Source organism: Ochotona curzoniae, unplaced genomic scaffold (genome assembly GCF_017591425.1).
Source record: "Ochotona curzoniae isolate NIBS_2020 unplaced genomic scaffold, NIBS_Ocur_1.0 contig_3037, whole genome shotgun sequence".
NCBI classification, from domain to species: Eukaryota; Metazoa; Chordata; class Mammalia; order Lagomorpha; family Ochotonidae; genus Ochotona; species Ochotona curzoniae.
The window spans coordinates 5,737,869-5,757,580 of NW_024465699.1; the positions used below are offsets into that span (position 1 = coordinate 5,737,869).

A 19,712-nucleotide genomic window follows, 5' to 3' on the forward strand; every position below is an offset into this window, starting at 1 on the left:
AGTTGTGTGATCCGTGCAGGCCTAGGCTCCAAGCCTGATGGCCCAAGTGCTGCAGGCCATGGATGTGACTTGAGGCAAGGCCTTTCACCCCAATGCCTCCTTCACACCCTCTTCTCAGGAACACTTCCTTGGGATCTCTGCCTCAAGATATTGTTTAGTGCAAAGGGAAGCTGTAGGTGTGTCAGATCCACTGCCTCCAGGCTGGGAACTAGCTGCCCAAGAGAACTGATCCTGAGAGCAGGTGCCAGGAGGGAGGACACAAGCTGATTGACATTTCCCTCCTGCTGTGCGCTGGGCTTAGTCTGCTCCCTGCAGTGTTCTCACCAGATCAGTGTGAATGAACTCCTATCTCACAGAGAAGGAAGTGGAGCACAAGAGAGGGGTGGGCTTGTTGCAGTCTGCTCACCTGGGACCCAGCCCCACATTGTACTGTCCCTGTGGCCACGGACTGCACACCAGGGCTCCACACCATCCACATCACAGAGCAAGCTGCATGGGAGCCTGACACACACCCCTCTCTTCCATGCCCGGATCTTCCCCCCTTAGCTCCTGGGAAATCTGTGTGTGCCAATCTCCTGCTCCTGAGTGGGATGGAAGCCCCCACCCCACAGGCACCCACCCGAATCAACATCAGCAGAGACTGAGTGACCCCAAATGGAGTTCTGTATAGAGTCTCTCTCTTTCCCCTGCCCTCCCCCACACACAGTCACCTTAGCTAGGCCTACCCTACGTGCTAGGGGAGGGGAGTCCAGCGTGACTAGCTCCCTCCTGCTTGGCCCCAATTCCTGAGTCGCAGCTGATCCCAGGGTGGCCAGCTCACAGCCTCACCACAGTCTCACAGTCCTGCTTCCCTGCGTCTTCCCTTCCTTCAGGGTTGTCCAAAACTCAGTCCCATGTGTGGATACTCATTGCACATCTGCTGGGAGACAGTCAGACAGGTGTAGGGGACCCTTTTAAAAGGCCACTGTGGCCCAGTTCATCATGTGTGCACAGCACCCAGCAGCTGTAGCACACAACCCCTTGAGAAACAACAAGCACGTGAATGCAGGAAGCCAAGTGTGACCTGAATTTCACCTTGTTGCTTTGGTCTCTGTTGAACAGCCATTCCTAACAACCTGGCATGTGTGTGAAGTAGGGCTGCCGGCGGGACTTTTGCAGCACAGGTCTTCCCTGCCAACCCACCCACTGAAGCTGATTCAGAACCAGCAAGTGCTGGCAAGGTTGTGGTTACTGCTGGGAAGAGTGGCTGGAGAGCTGGCCCCAGCAGCCCTGGCAGTAGCATCTGGCTGGTTTGAATCCAGGCCATGAATACTTTGTTGTACACCATCCACACAGTAGGCAACACTTTCCTGGACCTCGGAGACCTTGAGATGACCACATCTGTGCTGTCTGTGGCCATACTGGCCCTAAAACCCTGCTGCTGACCACTGCTTGGAACCAGCAGCTGCAGAGTGAGCCTCAATGCATGCTACTGGCTAGCATCCTGCTCTCAGACCTGGCTTACATTGTCCTGCACATGCACAGGTCCTCTAGTCCCCTGGTGGCTGGGATCTGGGCCAGGCAGATCATAGCCTTCTCACTAATGCTGTTTTTGCCACCTATACCAGTGCCATGCTGTCCTTCACAGCTACCGTGCTTCACACTTACCTGGAGTTCACCTTCCCCTTTGCATCTTCTCTCCTTCATGTCCCATGGGGCTGTCTGGAAGGCCATAGTGTGCCTCTGCCTGGTGGCCTGTTGCTTCCCGGAGTTCCTCCTAGCCAGGACACCAGGTGGCAGGAGCAAAGGGCTTTGTACTGCCTACTGCTGAGCCTGGGTGCCCAACATGGTGGGGAGGCCCTGGTGGCTGTCACCCGTGTCTGCAGTCTATGTATCATCCTATGCACAGCTCTCATTGCCCACTGTTTCTGGAGGATTTGCTTAGAGCCCAGGGTTTCAGGTCCCAGCAGGCAAGGCTTTTCCCAGGCCAAGGAGAGGCTAATCATCCACATGGTACTGATCACATTGTACCTTAGTACAGGACTGAAGTTCTCCCTGAATATCATGCTGACCAAGCGCCAGCACTTCGGGGCCAGGACCTTGCTGGCTGCCAACGGCAAGGTGCTCACAATGCTTCCTCGTGCCTTGCTGCCCTATCTGTATATGCTCTGCTACCACCAGATGCTGGGAATGCCCCAGGGCTGCTGCTCATCCAGGTGGCCCAAGGTCATCTGTACCATTCCCAGGAGGTACTGGGGCCAGTCTGGCTGTCCCAGGTTAAAGAGCAGGCTCCTCTGCAGCCTGATTGTGCATCCAACCAAATCCCATTGTAGATCATTCGCAGTGACCTGGATGGATGGTTTCTGACATTGGGACAGTTCATGTGTAGAGAAAGCTCTGTCTTAGTAATGCCGACATTCCATTGGAACACAGGTGCGAGCCAAGGAGATCCAACCTGGATCTGATCTAAGTGGGGCAAGGTCTTGATCTGAACCCCCATGGCTCCTTTCCAAGGCCACTGAGAGAGTATCCTTACTGAGGAACACACAAAAGGCCAGACTGAGCAGGTAGGAGACTGGGAGGCAGGGATACAGCTCTGCCAAATCCCAGAGCCATGAGATTATGTGTTTGGGGTCAGGAGAGAGAACACCTGCAGCTATGAATATCAGGGAGTGCCAGGGAGATAGCGGCAGAAAGCTGGGATCTGGGGGAAGGCGACACTCTCAGAATAAAGGGTGTGATAACAGACCCTCTCTGAAGCTTGCCTGCCTCCTTACTGAGCAGAGGACAAGAATTCTCTGAAGGTACTTCATGTAGAAGCCACACATTGGGGAGGGCTGGAACAAACTTCAGATATTTAGCAGTTAAAAAAAAATTCTCACATTGTTTGGAATGTTTCTGCAGCAGAATCTGAACTTCAGAATCAGATGCCAGAGATTTACCAAGGAAATGTACCTGCAAGAAGTGCTCTGTCACAGAGAGTCAAAGCTCCCAGAACCACACAGGGAAACAAGGCACCAGGGATGAGAGTGGGAAGAACCGATGAAGACAGTGGCATCACACCACAGCCCTAGGAATGCGCAGTCACCAAATGAACATTGCCATGCTCAAAAGATCTTAGGATATGAGCAATGTCACAAGGATGTGGCACAGTGAGTGAAGCCCCTGATCGCAGTGCTGGCATCCCATATCACAGTGCGGTTTTAAGTCCTGGCTGCTGCTCTTCCAATCCAGCTTCCTGCTAGTGTTCCAGGGAAGGCAGTGAATGATGGTTCAGGTACTCAAGCCCGTGCCACCCATGTGAGAGACTCAGATGGAACTTTTGGCTCTTGGCCTGATCCAATCCTGGATGTGGTGGGCATTTGAGGAGTGAACCAATAAATGGGATACCTCTCTCTCTCTCTCTCTCTCTCTCTCTCTCTCTCTCTCTCTCTCTCTTACAAAAAAAGTTAAGATATCCTTAAAGGAAGGGGAATTCTAGAGTTCTAGTGGGCCCTGGGTGATCTCAAGAACCCCTACAATGGAAATATGGAAGCAGATTCTGTGTGTGTAAGGAGGAAGGGGCAGGGAGATGTGACTATGATGGAGACAAGGCCAGAGACAGTGAGAGGTGGGAAGTTACTGAGCTGTTGCCTTTGAAAGTGACGGGGCCAGCAGCCACGGAATCTGTGTGGCCTCAGACATTATAAATGACAAGAAAATGAATTCTGTCCTTGATGTTAGCTTATTTAAGACCCAAATTTTACTTCTTTTTAAAAATTGCTTTATTTTGACAATCTTTACATACTTGATTAGGTCACAAAGGGTCAAGGGCTACAAAAAAGTGGGTAAGACCACTGTTTCCATATTATTACTTTATTTTTTATGTATCTGGGGTAAAGAGGGAGATAAAAGGAAAAGTCCCACCCAGTTTCCCACCCATCCCAGGTCCCCCATGTGGGGCATGCTCCAAGGGTCTTGCTCAAGTGATTTTGAGAGTTCAACAGTCCTGAATTGCTGCCAATCTTGCCATTCCAAGCCCGATTCTGCCCAGCATACACTCAGCCCTCACTCAAACCAGTGGGAGCTGCAGCTTAGAGCGACTTGCAATAACCCCCACAAGGCCCATTCCCTGCCCTGCTGCCGTGCTTGCCCGTATGTACCACAGACTTATCCAATCTGTCCCACATCCCATTCAGCTCTCCTACATGTCAAAGGGTATTGAAGCCTAGTTCAGCCCAACCAGGCCCACTATCCAGCCCATGCTGGTGGGTGCTGTTCTGGCCAGCCAGGTCTGCCCCAGTCCTGGTTTTCATGCTCTCCAGTGGGAGTGATAACCCAAGAGGGATGTGCCCACTATTTCCCTCCTGGGCCCACTCCGGCATCATGCACTTCCCAGGTGGTTCTGCAGTTAAACTTGACAGAAATAGCCCCCAAGTGCCAGCATCTTCCAGATGATGCAGCGGCAAGACCCAACCAACCCTCACCCACTTTGATTTTTGCTTGATTTTTACTTCTGCACTTCAGGACTGTAAAATAATCAATGTGTGTTGCTTGAAGCCACAATATTTTGTGTGGTCTGCCAGAGTAACAAGACATGCAAGTCCTGGCTTGGGTGCCCTTCTCTGCTGCCTACAGTGCCCTGTCCACCAGCAGGTGAGCTCCGAGCTTTCTCATATGCAACAGTAGTATTCCAGGAGATCACCAGTGACCGGGGGCCAGGAACTGGCAAGCTACTGCTTCCAGTGTATGCTAAAGGGCAACGCATGATAGAGTCAGGCTCCAAGGAGGGAGCAGTAGACTCTGTCCCATGATGGGGGCAGTTCCAAAGTCATATTGCAAGGACAAGGTTGCAGAGAAGGGAAATCCTGGGGCTAAGGTTATAATGGCTTTGGAAAACAGCAAGCTCAATGATGGCTTTATTCCAGCAATGACATTCCCACTCCCTAGAGTGTCACAGACTTGTTCACAGACTCAGCACTCTTTATTAAATATGGCAAACAACCCCCAAAATCACCTGCAGGAATGGAATGGACAGCTGCATTATGGAATATTTAGAGAGCCGAATACCATAAGGGATAAGCAGGTAGGAACACGAATGTGGGTGAGTCTCATAAGCATATGGTTGGGAAAAAGACTAGTTACAGTAGAATCCCACCTTACTCACTTCACAACCATAGAATATAAAGGAAAAGCAAATTACAGCATGTCATAGAATGTAAAGGAAAAGTAAATTACAAGCTAACACATCCATCATATATGAGTGCTATAGATTGTTATTGAGCCACCCAGTATCTGCTCTGTTGTCATGGCAGCCTGAATTGACTACTACAGAGGGAGGTATGAAAGACACCAAGAGAGAGAATGAGGGACACAAAATTCAATGACTGATGATGAGTCTGTGGGAGGAAGGTAGGTCCTCCTGGGGAGGACTGGTCCCCAGGAGACCCAAGTTCAAGTTAATCTATGCTTCAGGCAGGACTGTGGGTGTGCAGTGTTTGCTCCATTGTTGCACAGAGCCCTGAACTACGATGGTTTTGACTTTACAATGGTGTGACAGTGACATGCATTCAACAAAAACTGGGTAGCTCAAAGAACAGAAATCATCAAGTTTGCTCTCACCCTTGGCTGGTGATACATGGTGGAATCTCAGGGTCCCAGTCAACCCCACAGTCACAAGTGGGAAAAAATTCAGTACATATTGTGCCAGGTTGCTAACCCAGGATGTTCTGTGTGCTGGGCATAGCAAATGCATTGTTGAATTTTAATATTTTTCACCATCAACAGGCTTATTGAGATGTCAACCCCATCACTATAAGCCAAGAAACATTTGCACAAAGATTTAAACAACACATTCCAAGAAAAATTATTCATAAATAGGACGTGACCTACAGCCTCTCCTTCAGCCATTCCTTCTCCCCGTATTTTCTCTTGTAAGTGAGAAGGGAAGATGTGGGAAGGGAAAGAAAGTGGCTGAGCTCACTTGGCTGCTCAAGGAGCTGATTTCACACAGTGCCTTATTGTACCTTGCTACTGTGAGGAAACGGCCAGTGAGTGCTGCCACAGAGGGGAGAGTGCTGTGCTCACCTCCCAAGCTCTCTCCTCTCAGCCCTGGACAGAAACTAGCTTCTCCTGGGGTCGATGGATCAAGATGTCATCGAGGGATGGGTCCAGGTACTCATCTGTGATGCAGGAGGACATAGGTGAAGGTTAGCAGAGGGATAAAATGTTATTTGCATGTCAAACTGGAGTTACACACTTGAGAAGGAGTGTGGGCACATCTGATGGGGAGCTGCACTCTGTGAGTTTGGGAGTCTTCCCTTCATATGATCTGGAGACCCAGGAAATGGTGTTTGGAGTGAAGTGTAGTTGAATATTCATAATAAGGTGGGACTTGGGGTAAGGTTTGAGTACCATCCATTTTCATGCCCTTTTCAGGAAGTCTTATGCAATGGAATGAGGCACCTTCTGGGAGTTGAAGAGTCATCAATGTTCGTTTTATTGTATTACTCTCATGATTAGCTGAGGATCATTGCAGCAATGATTTGTGCAGCCATGTTGGCTATTTCTTGGCCAGTCCCAGTGGTTTCAAGAAAGTGGATTTGGGTAGAGTAGGCAGGGCTACAAGGAGGGTCTGGCAGCCTCAGTTTCTCTTACAAGTTACCTCCTTGCCTGAGTCAACTTTAAGCCAATCAGTGTGAGCATTTCTTGGGTAGCTAGTATTGACCCAGTGGACAGAATGTATTATAAATCATCCATCAGTGGATGGAAGGGTTTGGACATTGGTACAAGTCTTCATTTTGACCTGATGGGGTGGTTCATGGCCCATGGCACTTGCAGCCACAAGCACAGCCCTGCCCCCTCCTCTGTGGTGCTGGCATTGCTGGGCACAGAACTCTGGCATAGCCATGAAGACCTTGAGTGAAGAGCCAGTGATGACAGAAGCAAAGGCTGTGTGATTCCTATAGGCTTACCCTGCTGAGCCCTCACCATGCTTTGTGGTCACAACTCACGTGCCAGTGGCTTCAGTGACTCTGTGGTGGCTCTCCAGACCTCTTAGTGACTCTGCCTGCCCAAGAGCTTCCAATGTCTCATGAAACCAGCCTTGGGAGGATTCTGCTGTTTTTGCTGAGTGACATGGATTTATATAAAGCCTGATATGGAAGGTGGAGTTGTCACAAAGGTTTAAGCAGTAGCCAAAGAAGACTTGAGTGGCTGACGTGCTGTAGCCCATATGGGCTCCAATTCACATCCCAGCTACTCCACATTCTGTCCAGCTCCCTGCTAATGTGCCTGGGAAAGCAGTAGAGAATGGCCTAAGTCCTTAGGCCCCTGCACCCACAGAGAAGGCCAGGAAGAAGCCCCAGGCTTCTGACCTCAGCCTTTGTGTCCATTTGGGGAGTGAGTCAGTGGATGAAAGATTGATCTCTGTTTCTCTTTGGTTGTGTCTCTCTCTTTCCCCCTATCTGTCTGTAACTCTGACTTTCAAGTGGTATGCGGCAAGGAACTTAGGAATTTTTCCATCCTGGTTCTTGTCTCTCACGGAGATAGACTAAGCAGAGGCTGTTTTTTTGTATAAAAATTAGCAGTTTATTAGACAGTGAGGCAACTAAACATAGTTGTATGCAAATATGGGCTGCCCTACACTAAGAAACACATATCAGAAGTGGGCCAAGTGAGGTACCAGGTGGAAAGGATGCTGTCCCAGTTGGATGTAAGAGATGCATCATGGGAAGCCAGACATTTTGATGGACAAGTAAGGCACATGGGGTAGGCGTGGGGAGCACGGCTTGTGACTTTCAGCTCCACAGACCTTACTAGCTGCTTATCTATTTATCCATATCCACAGGAAGCTGGTTCAAAAGTGCCATAACTGGGACTGGAATCTGCACTCCCGTTTGGGATGCTGATGCACCATGCTACATCATGCTACACCATGTTCCTGGCTCCCAGCTGAAGATGTGGAGAAAATTATGGAAACTGAAGACGAACAGTTCTTAAACCAAAGAGTCTCTTGAGCAGCCAGGACAAAGGAAAAAGAACCACCAGCAAATACCTCCATCTTTTTCAATAGGTGTGTAGTGTTGTCACCTCTCATGTTTTTAATTTACATTTCTCCAACAGTGTGACGTTCCCTCGGCATATTTGCCCTCTGTAGATCTTCTTTGGGTCAGTAACTCAACTTTTTCTCATTGTGTCATTGCACTTCTTGTTGCTGAGTTTCAAGAGTCTTTCATGCATATACTCCAAATGCAAGTCTTCTGTGATTTATGCAATTTGTAAGTATTTTCTGTGTGCTTTATATCTTCATGTTCCTGACCATGTCTTTCACAAAAGCAGTTGCCTTTAATTTCCCTGGAGTCCGATTTGTTTCTCTTATTCTGTATTTGTCATCACATCTAGGGGCACACCTAACTCTGGATTTTCTCCCCTGTTGTCTTCTATATACTTCTAGAGTTTAGGTTCCACATCGATCCATTTGGAGTTGTGTTTTGTGTATTTGGTGAGGTATGGGTGGACACTTCTTGTTCTGCTGACTCTGGTTTTGGTCCATGAACATCCAATTGTTCTAGCAACATTTGCTGACAAGAATATCCTTTCTCCTTTAAAAAATCAAGTTGGAACTGAACTGACCAAGCCTAGGGGTGGGTTTCTTAACTCTCATGTTAACCTTGTGCACAGATATCTTGCTCCTGCTGCCCTCTGGTCAGAACCTGCCCCACCAGCCTTTCTGGCCACCAGCTTTTCCTACCATAGAACTTTCTCCAGACCTCTGACTTGGAGGAGGCAGATTTGAACCATGCCCCCCTTTTGGTTGGCCATACAAATTTAAGCCTTTTTTTCCCTCCTCTCCCTGCCCCCACAAAAACTAATGATATCAGCTGTTGGCTTTTATGAGTGACAAGTAGCAAACCATCTCATTCAGGAGCAAGATGACAAAGTAAAATCACTAAAACAAATTTAGGTTGGAAAACGCATCATTATTGAGAATGAAACCATGAAAATAAGGTGCTCCACAGCCTAACTGTCAGTAGTTTCCAAATGAACCCATCTCTGCTAGAAAAAAGTCAATAGAGAGCAGGAAATGAGTCAACATTTTTTAAAAATAGGAATAAATATGGGCCTGGCATGGTAGCCTAGAGGCTAAAGTTCTCACCTTACACTCGCCGGGGTCCTATGTTGGTGCCAGTTCATGTCCCAACAGTCCTGCTTCCCATCTAGCTCCCTGTTTGTGACCTGGGAAAGCATGTCTCCAATAAAAAAAATTTTTTTTAATCTTTTTTCAAAAAGAAATAAATTCAGAAATGTCAGTAGGATGGTGTATCCCAAGTTTTTTTTTTTTAAGCTGTGACTACTACAGATTTTTAAAAAGAGATTTATTTCTTTATTGCCAAGTCAGAGGTTTACACAGAGAGAGAGAGAGAGAGAGAGATCTTGCATCAGCTGGTTCACCCCAAATGGCCACAATGGCTGGCAGCAGACAAGGAATTTTACCAAGTCTCCCACATGGGTGCAGGGGCCAAGCACTTAGACCATTTTCTGTTGCTGCTCCCAGGTACATTAGCAGGGAGCTGGATCAGAAGTGGAGCAGCCATGACATGAACCAGCATCTATATGAGATGCCAGCATTAAAGGAGGAAGCCTTACCGGCTACATCACAATGCCCACCACTGTCAGATGGCTTTGTATGTTCATACTTTTAATACATTCATCTGTGTGTGTGTGTGTGTGTGTGGATTATTTATGTCTGCCATCTTAACCATAATCATTTGAACATAGAAACAATCCCCCCACAAATCCACTCATCTTTCCAGCACCCAAATACAATCATTTTTATAAAGATATTTGTTTAGAAAATCAGCATGACACAGAGTCTTACATTCGCTGGGCCATTCCGCTGATGGCCATAGTGGAGAGTGCACTGGGCCAGGCCAAAAGCTGGGCTCCACCCAGGTCTTCCTAGAGGGTGACAGGGGTTGAAACACTGAGGCTGTCATCCTCTGTTTTTCCTAGACCATTAACAGGGAGCAGAATTAGGCATGGAGCAGCAATTGAAGCCAATCAGGCCGAATACAAACCCCCACACAGACAATCCACTTAAAAATACAGCTACCAGAGAGAATCAAGATAGTGGAATACGATAAGGACACATTTAAATAGATGGATTAGCCAGTGTGAAGCAAAGAGTGCACATTCCAGCAAATAGGAGAGAACAGAACTATGGCAGAGGGGCCCCTGGAGACTGACAGACACAGAAAAGCAGCAGACACAACGATGTGGTGTTGCAGTGACTGATACCCCAGAGGCATTCTGTGAGCGGCAATCTGAACTCCACCTGCAGCTGGAACTCCACCAGCAACCAGATGGGAAGGTGTGTTCACCGGGAGCTCAGGAGATAAATCCAGACCTGTTGGCCTGTTTGATTTGACCAGGAGCAGAAACAGAGTAGCAGATCCCAAACAGGAGGTGCTCGAACAGGGTGGATTTCACAGCCCAGTCAGCCTCCTAGACCTCAAACAGATACCATTTTGTCTAGAGAGACAAAGATTATGGGACAGGATTACGCATGCACTGAGCTGGGAGTGAACTCATTTCTGGCTCAGTGAAATGCAACAATATGCATCCTACAGGTTTCACTCAAAACAGGTCCTAGTAGACCTCAGACATAATGGTCTGCAGATCAAGAACTCCACGTGGCACATAAGGCACCATTTTGTACAGTGTGGAAAAACTTTAAAACTGCAGGGACAACAGTGAGCTGTGCGTGTGCTGAGCTGGGAGTGAACTCACTGAGCTCAGTACATTGCACTGTTTCCACAGGGAAAATAATACCAACAGTACGGGTCAAAATAGGTCCATATGGCCCTCAGACCTAATGGCCAACAGGTTCTGGTAAGATCAGCACCAACAAAAATCTAGCCTTGTTGGATACCTGGTGTCTCCCTAATCTTGGGAACTGCTCTAACAGGAAGTGGGAGAAAAGTTGTACAGACAACAGTGCAACCTCAGCACAATATCAAAGGAAGTGGAGAGTGGTGAGCCAGGAGCTGGGGCTACAGAGACTGTGGTGAAAGTCTAACATAAGAACCCAGAGCTGGAACTCACTAGAGGGAGTGGCACAACTGACTTCAAACCAAAAGCCATGTGCCAACCATAATAAGTAAAATCTAATTGTAGACCAGTGGGTGCCACAGCTTAGAAAGCTGCCCCAAGGAGAAGAATCTGATAACTAGAAGTACAATGATCAAGAGCAAAAAAAGAGACAAAGGCACAATAATATTCTGAAAACTCCACTGCAAAAGAGCAAAACCTTTGCCAACCTAAGAGTTAACTGAGGAAGACATTGAGAAAAATGGAGGACTACTTCAAACAAAAAAGCTTCTGTTCAGCAAAGGAAGCAATTAACAAAGTGAAGAGGCAACCAACAGAATGGGAGAAAATTTTTGCAAACTACACAAGTGATAGGGGACTAATCTCTAGGATTTACAAAGAGTTTCAGAAACCCAGGGACAGCAACAACAACAATAAAACCCTATAACAAAATGGGCAAAGGAATTGAACAGACATTTTTTCAAAATAACAGATTCAAATGGCTAACAGACATATGAAAAGATGCTCAGACTCCCTAGCCATCAGAGAGATACAAATGAAAACCACCTTGAGGTACCACCTAACTCCAGTGAGACTGGTCTACATTCAGAATTCAACTAACAACACCTGCAGGCGTGGATTTGGGGAGAAAGGCACCCCCTTCACTGCTGGTGGGAGTGTAGGCTAGCATAACCACTGTGGAAATCAGTATGGAGAGTGCTTGGAGAATTGCAAATAAACCTGCCATATGACCCAGCTATCCCAGTCCTAGGAATATATCCAATAGAAGTGAAATCTGCATATGAGAAGGGGATCTGTAATCCTCTGTTTACAGCAGCACAATCTACAATAGCAAAGACATAAAAACAATCCAGATGTGCATCCAAGGAAGAGCGGTTAAAGAAACTGTGATACATCTACTGTATGGAATATTATTCAGCTATTAAGACGAATGAAATTATACTATTTACTAGTTGCTAAGAATGAAATTACACTATTTATAACTAATGGTCTCAACTAGAGACCATTATGCTCAGTGAAATGAGTCAATCATGAAAGAACAAATACCATATGTTCTCTCTTATATAAGGAAACCAGCATGGAAAGTGTAACTTCAATAATCCGATCCATACTGTTTTTCGTTTGTTTGTTTGTTTGTTTGGGCTGTATCCCAGGTGTTTTGATGGTTTTTATTTCAGTTTTATTTATTCCAAATAATTTCTTTTCTCTTGTCAAATTCAACACTGGCTCATGGATTACACGGTGGCATCATTTTTCCCAAGAGACTTTTTTATATTTCATTTTTGTCACTCACATGTTGGTCACTCAGTGGCGCGTTTTTTTTTTTTTCATGCTGCTGAATTTTGTTGTTGATGTTATTGTTGTTGTGGCTGTTCTAACTCATACCAGTTGTTGACCTTGTTTTATGGCTTCTCAATTGTGGAAATGTATAGTGATGGAGTACTGGGGTCTATCATGCACAGACGTGGGGGTACAATGGAACATGCATCCCTGCTTCCAGACGCAAAATGAAACTGTTGGACATGTGTAGACAATGGGATGCTAGAGTGTCTGACATTGTCTGTGCCAACAATGGTGGGATACACTTAAATAAGAGACTGATAGAACTATGATTCCTTGTGAGGGACTAGACTACACCATTGTACTAAAATGGGGAAAATCTGTTGGGGTGGGAGTTTGGGGGGTAATCCCAGCCTATATGAAATTTTACCATATAATTCAAAATTCAAAATAAAAATATATTTAAAAAAGGAAAATGAGGAATCAGAACTCAGAAAACACTCATTATGAAGCTTCTTATCAACAATGAGAAGCACATAATACAGGAGTTCAAGAAATTTAAGGAACATGTACACGGGAAATAAATGAAATGAAAGCTGATATATCAGAAATGAAGATTACAGTGGAGCAAATTAAAAGTACAGTGTAGAGTCTCCAAAATAGAATGAATGAAGCAGAAAACTCTCAGAATCGGAAGATATTTCCTCTCACCAGGAGGAAACAAACAATAAGCTGGAAACAGAGCTGTGTCAAGCTAAAAATAGTATTTAAGAATTGAAAGACACTATTAAAAGGCCAAATATAAGAATTATTGATGTTCCAGAAAAGACAGGAAGAGAAAATGGGCTTAAAATATATTTAATCCAATAATAAGGGAAAATTTAGAGAAAGAATTGGCAAACAACATCCAGGAGGGGGACAAAACTCCCAACGCAGTTGACCAACAGCAATGTTCAACACGACACATGATCATCAAGCTCTCTTCAATTGAACAAAAGGAAAACATCTTCAAATGTGTACGTGAAAAAATTCAATTGGCATATAATGGACATATGACTGTGTATGAAGAATGATACTTTAGTAATAATATAGGGAAACTCAATGTGGGGTAAGGTAGGAACTAGGGGAGAGAGTAAGGAAAATCCCAGGGCCAATGGAAATGTATCTTAAAATGATAATAATAAAAAAAAGTTTAAAAAGATAAATGGAGCAGCCAGGACATGCATCAGTGCCCATAGGGGATTCCTGTGTCCCAGGCCACAGCTTTCCCTGCTACGCTGTAATGCCAGCCCCTACAACCATTCTCAACACCTTGACATACGTGAATTTGCTTCTTTTATAGGATCGAGACCAGATGGTATCTATTTTTTTAAAACAAGCTTCTATTTAGAAACATTTCATGCATATTTTCAATGGTTGCATCATCTCCCACTGTATACCAACATTTATTGAATCATAATCAGTTTGGGGCCTGGAAAGCTGTGTCCTCTTCTTGGCTGCAACACTGTCATTTTTCAATATGTCTGATGATTTTCCAGCTCCCTCTCCTGCCTTATCTTTCTCCATAGCCAGCCAAACTATTGGCAACCAGATTATGTACTGATTTTATTGGGATGCCAACCTCTCCCAGTTGGAACACAAGTGCATTGATAGCACAGCTTTTTATTCCACCCAGTTTGTTTCTCCTGTCAAGAACAGTGCTCAAGATACAACACTTAGTACGTAGGTGCTGAATATGGATCGATAGAGGACATGGTAGAAATAGCAGTATGAAAGAGGTCGTAAGATGGGGAGGGCGGAAATGGAGCCAAGCAAGAAGTTTGTGTGAGTTCTCTGGGTGATCAGGGTCACTCGAGTGCCTGCAGATGCTCGGTGTCTGCTGGGCTCTGCGCTCCAGGCCAAGGGGGGCCACCAAGAGATTCCCAATTTGTTGGAGGAAATGACCCCGTCACATTCAGCTCCTAACATTTTGCTACATGGCCCTTTTAGAACTTACAATTGGGAATAGGAGGGATAAAGACAAGCAAAAAAAAAAAAAAGTAACTAAATCAAAGAGCCCTGACATTAAGTTTTTTTTAAAAGAAAAAGATGTGTCTGCTTTCAAAAGTTGACTGCGACAACACCATGGTACTAGAACAAGGTAGTGTGTGTGTGTGTACAGATAAATGTATGGGGGCCAGTACAGTGGCTTAACAGGATAAGCTCACACTTGTGGTGGCGACATTCCACACTAGTGCCAGTTAGAGTCCTGGCTGCTCTGGTTCCCATCCAGCTCCCTGCTTATGGCCTTGGAAAGCAGCGAAGGATGGCCCCAGGCCCTGGGTCCCTGATCTGATATGTGAGACATGGAGGAAGTTCCTGGCTCCTGGCTTTACGTTTGAATCGACTTAGCTCCACCTTTTCAGCTATTTGGGGAATGAACTAGCAGATGCAAAACCTTTCTCTGTCTTTCTCAGTGCAACTCTTACTTTACGATAAATACAAATATGTCTTTAAAAAGATAAATGTCTGTATGAAACAGGGATCCCAAAATAAACTCTCATGTATGTGGTCAAATTTTTTTCAAACCGGTGCCAAGTCTGTTCAAAGGGAAACGGTTCTTCCACATTGGTTCTAGAAAACGGCAAATTCACATGCAAAATAGTGTAGTTGACCCCTTACCTCACACTGGAGACAAAAACTGTTGCAAAATTGATGAAAAACCTGCAAGTAAAAGCTAACATGGTAAGGTATTTCGAGAAAGCCAGGGGGACATGCTGATGACATCAGCTCTTGCAAAATTTTCTTTGCGACAGTCAAAGCACAGGCAACAATACAAAAACTGGTTCCAGAAGACGTTGTCTCGCATCTGCAAGTCCGGGCTGTACCTTCTCCCAAATCCCGGGTGGGATTCCTGACGAGGCTCCGTGGGGTCCCCAGGCCCCTTCTCAGAGGATTGGGGTCTGCAGGGCCAGGCATAGCGGGCTGCGAGGGGGGTGGTGGGGGCGGAGGGAGGGGCACCCAGACACCTGCTGGCTCTCAGGAGCTGGGGGAAGTCGTGAGGCCGCAGTGCGGGCAGGAGGGGCCTGGGATGAGAACCTGCGGCTCCGCGGAGAGGAGGAGACGCGGGGACCGAAGCGGGAAGCAACGCACACAAAGCGAGAAGGCCCGAGGGCCGGGCGGCGGCCGCCCTCCCAGCACAGCCCGCTCCGGGGTCCCGCGCGCGCCACCTCGCCCAGCCCCGGGGCCTGTGGCCGGCGTCCCACGGGTTGCGGGCCCGGTCCCGCCCCTGCCATCGCCCGCTGCCGCTTAACCCTCGCCTGGCCGCCCCCGCGCGCCTCCGCCAAGCCCCCCGGGCGGCTGCGGGTGGGCGCGGGCGCGCCGCCTCCCTCCACCCCGCCGGGCGCGCGGCTCCGGGAGCTGACCGTGGTGCCGAGCGCGCGGCTCCGGGAGCTGACCGTGGTGCCGAGCGCGCGGCTCCGGGAGCTGACCGTGGTGCCGAGCGCGCGGCTCCAGCTCGGACGCCGCGCCCGGGTGCCCAGGGGACGGCCGCGCCCTGCCACAATCCGGCCGCCAGCGGGTAAGTCGCCGCCGCCCCGGGAGGCTACGAGAATCCGGGTCGCGGGAAAGGTGGACTTCGGTGGGGATGGGGGTGGGGAAGGGAAGGGAGGGGATGATTTGTAAATATTGGTGCGTTCTTTCGCGCGATGGGCGGCACCCTGCGGGATCCAGGGGGGGATACTCTCTTCACCCAGTGGTGCCCAGCGTAGATGCTGCGAGTGGATGTGAAACCCGTGAGGTGGTGACCCTTTGGCGTACGAGCTAGGGAAGGGGAGAAACCCTCTTTCTGGAGACGCGAATACTGGGGAAGGCTCATCTTTCTGCTGGGCAAGAAGACCCAGGGGCTTCCTCAGAGAAGGTGGGCTGGGACTTTCGCTCCCCTAAAGTCTCTTTGTCTGCCAGTGTGGGGGGTTGGGTGGCTCGCTGATGCTCTCATCCTAAGATTCTATTTCTGTTCGATACTTCACCGCCTCCCCCTGAACACGGGAGCATTCCCTTCCCACAAGGGCCTTCACTCCACCCAGCAGGTTTTAAGGCAAGCCTCCTCACTGGGGTGTACCAGGCCGGATTTATGGGAAGGCCTTGGGCGGGGCTTGCTCCTTGCACCTGCACTTTTTTAGCACCATGTCCCTGTTTGTGTTACACTGTTGTGACTTTCCTTTGGTATCTGGGGGTGGGGGAGTGGGGGTTATCGATGAGGCATAGCAAATACCGAAACTATTAGTGGCTGTTGTCTTCCTCTGGGAGAGCTTTATTTTGCCCCCTGTGGAATCAGACACCCAACTGATGTGTGCTGAAGAGGGACAGAATTACCTTCTCCCTGGGAAGAAGGATTCCTAGGCAGCTGAGCCAGTTCAGTCATCTTGTAGACAAGTAGCCAGTGGATGACTTCATTTGCTCCATTTGCAACCAGTCCACGTCGGTGTGGGTGGCATGTGCCAGGCATGGAGATGGCAGGTGTGCAGGCACTGGAGTCTCCGCTCGGCTTCTCTCTGCTGAACCCTGCTTCCGCCCGGCCCCACCCCCACCTGCATGCGTGTTCTGCTTTTCCTTTATCCCTGTAGCTGGAGTCACCTGTGAAGGCTCAGACGCAGGGCCTATCACTCCCCCCTGAAGGATGTGTTCCCACAGCTCACAGAGTAGGCCAGGCCTCCCCGCTCATCCGGTCTGTCAGGCAGGCTGGGCTGCATTCAGATCTCTGCAGACCAGGGCTTTTTTTTTTTAATGTGAAAAATAGATTTATTTTGATACAGAAAGATTTTGAAATCCATCTAAAGCACAGGGTCTTTGAAGAATTCATGGGGGGAAAAAATGTGCAATATGACAAAGTTATCCATGGACTTCACTTTTTTTTTTTGAGACTGAAATATGCTTTTGCTTTAATTCTAAATTCACTGCTTTTAAAGAATACCCTCCTATCTCCTTGTCATGCTCCTTGGGGGACTTGGGGAAGGGTGTGTTTCCTGCCTGAAATATACCATCTTTTTCCTGGCTGTCATCTGCTATCTTTTAGGTTTTGGATAAATCATATCTCTGAAGCAGAACGGATGCTATACGTGTGCTGTGTGGTCCCTGTCTATAGATGAGTCTAATGTGCAGGTTTGTCTTAGACAGTCCGCATAGGGGCCTGGCGTCTTAGAAAATAGCTCATATGCACACTGCCTTCTTTGAATCCCAAACCCCAGCAGGGTGGTTAGGTGGCACAACAGGTGAAGCCTCCACCGGCCATGCCAGCATCCCACATCAGGATGCCAGATGTAGTCCCAGCTGCTCAGTTTTGGTAGCCTGGGAGATCAGCAGAAGATGAACCAAACATGTGTGCCCCTGCCATCCATGTGGAAGACCAGGATGGCTCCCGACTTGGTCCATGCCTGGCTCTTGCGAGCATTTGGGGCGTGAACCAGCAGATGAAACTCCTCTCTCGCGCACGCGCTTTCTGTGTGGTTCTCCATCTTTCAAATAAGTAAATCTGCTTTTAAAAATGATAGAATTCCAGACCCATCATTCTCTTTAGGAAGCTTAAATGACCACACTCAGCTAAGATGTTTGAAACCCATAAAATCAGTTGTTTTTGTAAGTCCAACCACAGTCTATACTGTTGGAGCCCTGGACCCAAGCATATGCTCCTTTTCGGTGGGGAGCTGGACCAAGGGACAGACTCTGTGGCTACTGAGCGCCTGGTCAGGAAGATTCCAGCAGCGGGAGGGCGGGTCTGGCTGGTCCCTTGTGGAAAGCCATGTGGATGGGGCAGCATAGGGGAGAAGCTAGCCTTGTCTGGGCTGGGGATCCAGTGACTGAGTCTGTAGCCATGGGGTTACAGAATGTGCATTTTTGCAAGTGAGAACTTGGCTGCATTCAGCTTCTGCCCTGGGGTGGTGGCAGTGTCAGCATCTGGCTGTCCACACACATCCCACTCTGCCTCTGAGAGCTGTCGTGGGAGGTGACGGCTCAGTCTGTTTCTAGCCAGGCAAGGGTGGGTGGTGCTGTTAGGAGTGGGAGGGGTGCAGTAGCTACTACCCACATCACTTACAATCACACATTTCCAAAACAGAAGAGAAACCCTGATCAGACATCTTACCACGGGAGCACGCAGGATTAAATACAGTCTGCAGTTCACGTGGCTGCTTCAGCATCAGTGCTTGTGCTTCGCTGTCTTATCCACAGGCAAAATGACAACACGGCAGCAGGTCTGGCAACCGCTTAGGGACACCGAGTCCAGTCATCGCAAGCAGTGACAGCCGTTTTGCAGGACTGTTTTCCAAGTTCAGAAGAGAGTGAAAGCCCCATCTGTTCATGATTTGACATCAGCTGATTGCTTTGAGAACCGCAAAGGAGGTAGTCCTCAAATCAGCCACCGTAATCTTTGCAGCAACAAGGACTCTGCACACGGTGACAGAGTGGCCCGCTTGAAGTCATTCATTTCCAAGGTTATAGGAACACAAGAGAAAACTCCTCCCCTTTCCCCAAATATAGAAAAGGGTAAGTGAAACAGAGGCCTCCTAGTGGATGCCTCCACAACTTCCTGTCATCAAAATTTTACTACCACGAGTTAAGATTTTTCTAAGTTAGTGTTTGCTGCTTGTGGTCTTCATTTGGTGCTTTTTCCAAACTTCTTGTGAAAATACATCTGTTATTTTGCTTCTGGATTTCTCATCAGAGACTGTGAGCAGTTGGCTCACATAGTGTCAAGTTCAGAAACAGACAGGGCTTGGCTCCACCTGGGTCCTTTGTCCCCCATGGAACCTGGGCTTTTCTGAACCTGAGTTTATCCTTTAAACAACAGCGGCTGTAAAAATCCATTCTCTTTTCTCCAGTAGGGGAGTGTGTAACCAAAACTCAAGGATCCTCTGATACCAGGGCCAGGTCAAAAGTGCTAGGCTGTGGCTCTAAGGGCTCAGGAGGGTCTGGGAGGCCTTATCTAGGCTGCAGAGGAATGCGCTGAGTGGAAATGGAGGCTGCGGGTGCAGGGTGGGAGGGCTCTGGGCACAGACCATCTGGCAGGAGGCAGAAGAGCCAGCACACAGCAGGCAGCTCAGGGCACCGCCCCCTGACCTGGGTGCTGCTAGGGAAAGCTGAGCGGCAGCTGGCACGAGGCCTGCTCCTCCCCCTCTCCTCCTGCCAACAGCCCGAGGCACCTCCTGGAAGCCAGGAAGTGATGCCCACGGGTGGCAGCAGGTGGGAGCTGGTCAGCTTTGATTCCGTGAGCCCTTCCTTGCAATGCCAGCTTTGCCAACTGGGAGGTGAGGCAGCCCTTCTGTCCATCCAGGACCCCGTGCAAAAGTGTCTCAGGGACTTGCGGCTGTCATGTAGCTGTCCGGAAG

The 19,712-nt window shown here is 48.2% G+C and overlaps 1 protein-coding gene across 1 annotated transcript; it reads left to right on the top strand.

Annotated features, from left to right (window-relative positions):
* Nucleotides 1-1,304: 1,304 nt before the first annotated feature.
* Nucleotides 1,305-18,626, top strand: GPR148 (G protein-coupled receptor 148). Its single transcript, XM_040979166.1, is given in 7 exon segments — nt 1,305-1,413; nt 1,416-1,535; nt 1,538-1,659; nt 1,661-1,757; nt 1,760-2,212; nt 15,377-15,910; nt 18,556-18,626. Coding segments are annotated over 7 exon segments (1,506 nt in total).
* Nucleotides 18,627-19,712: the final 1,086 nt, after the last annotated feature.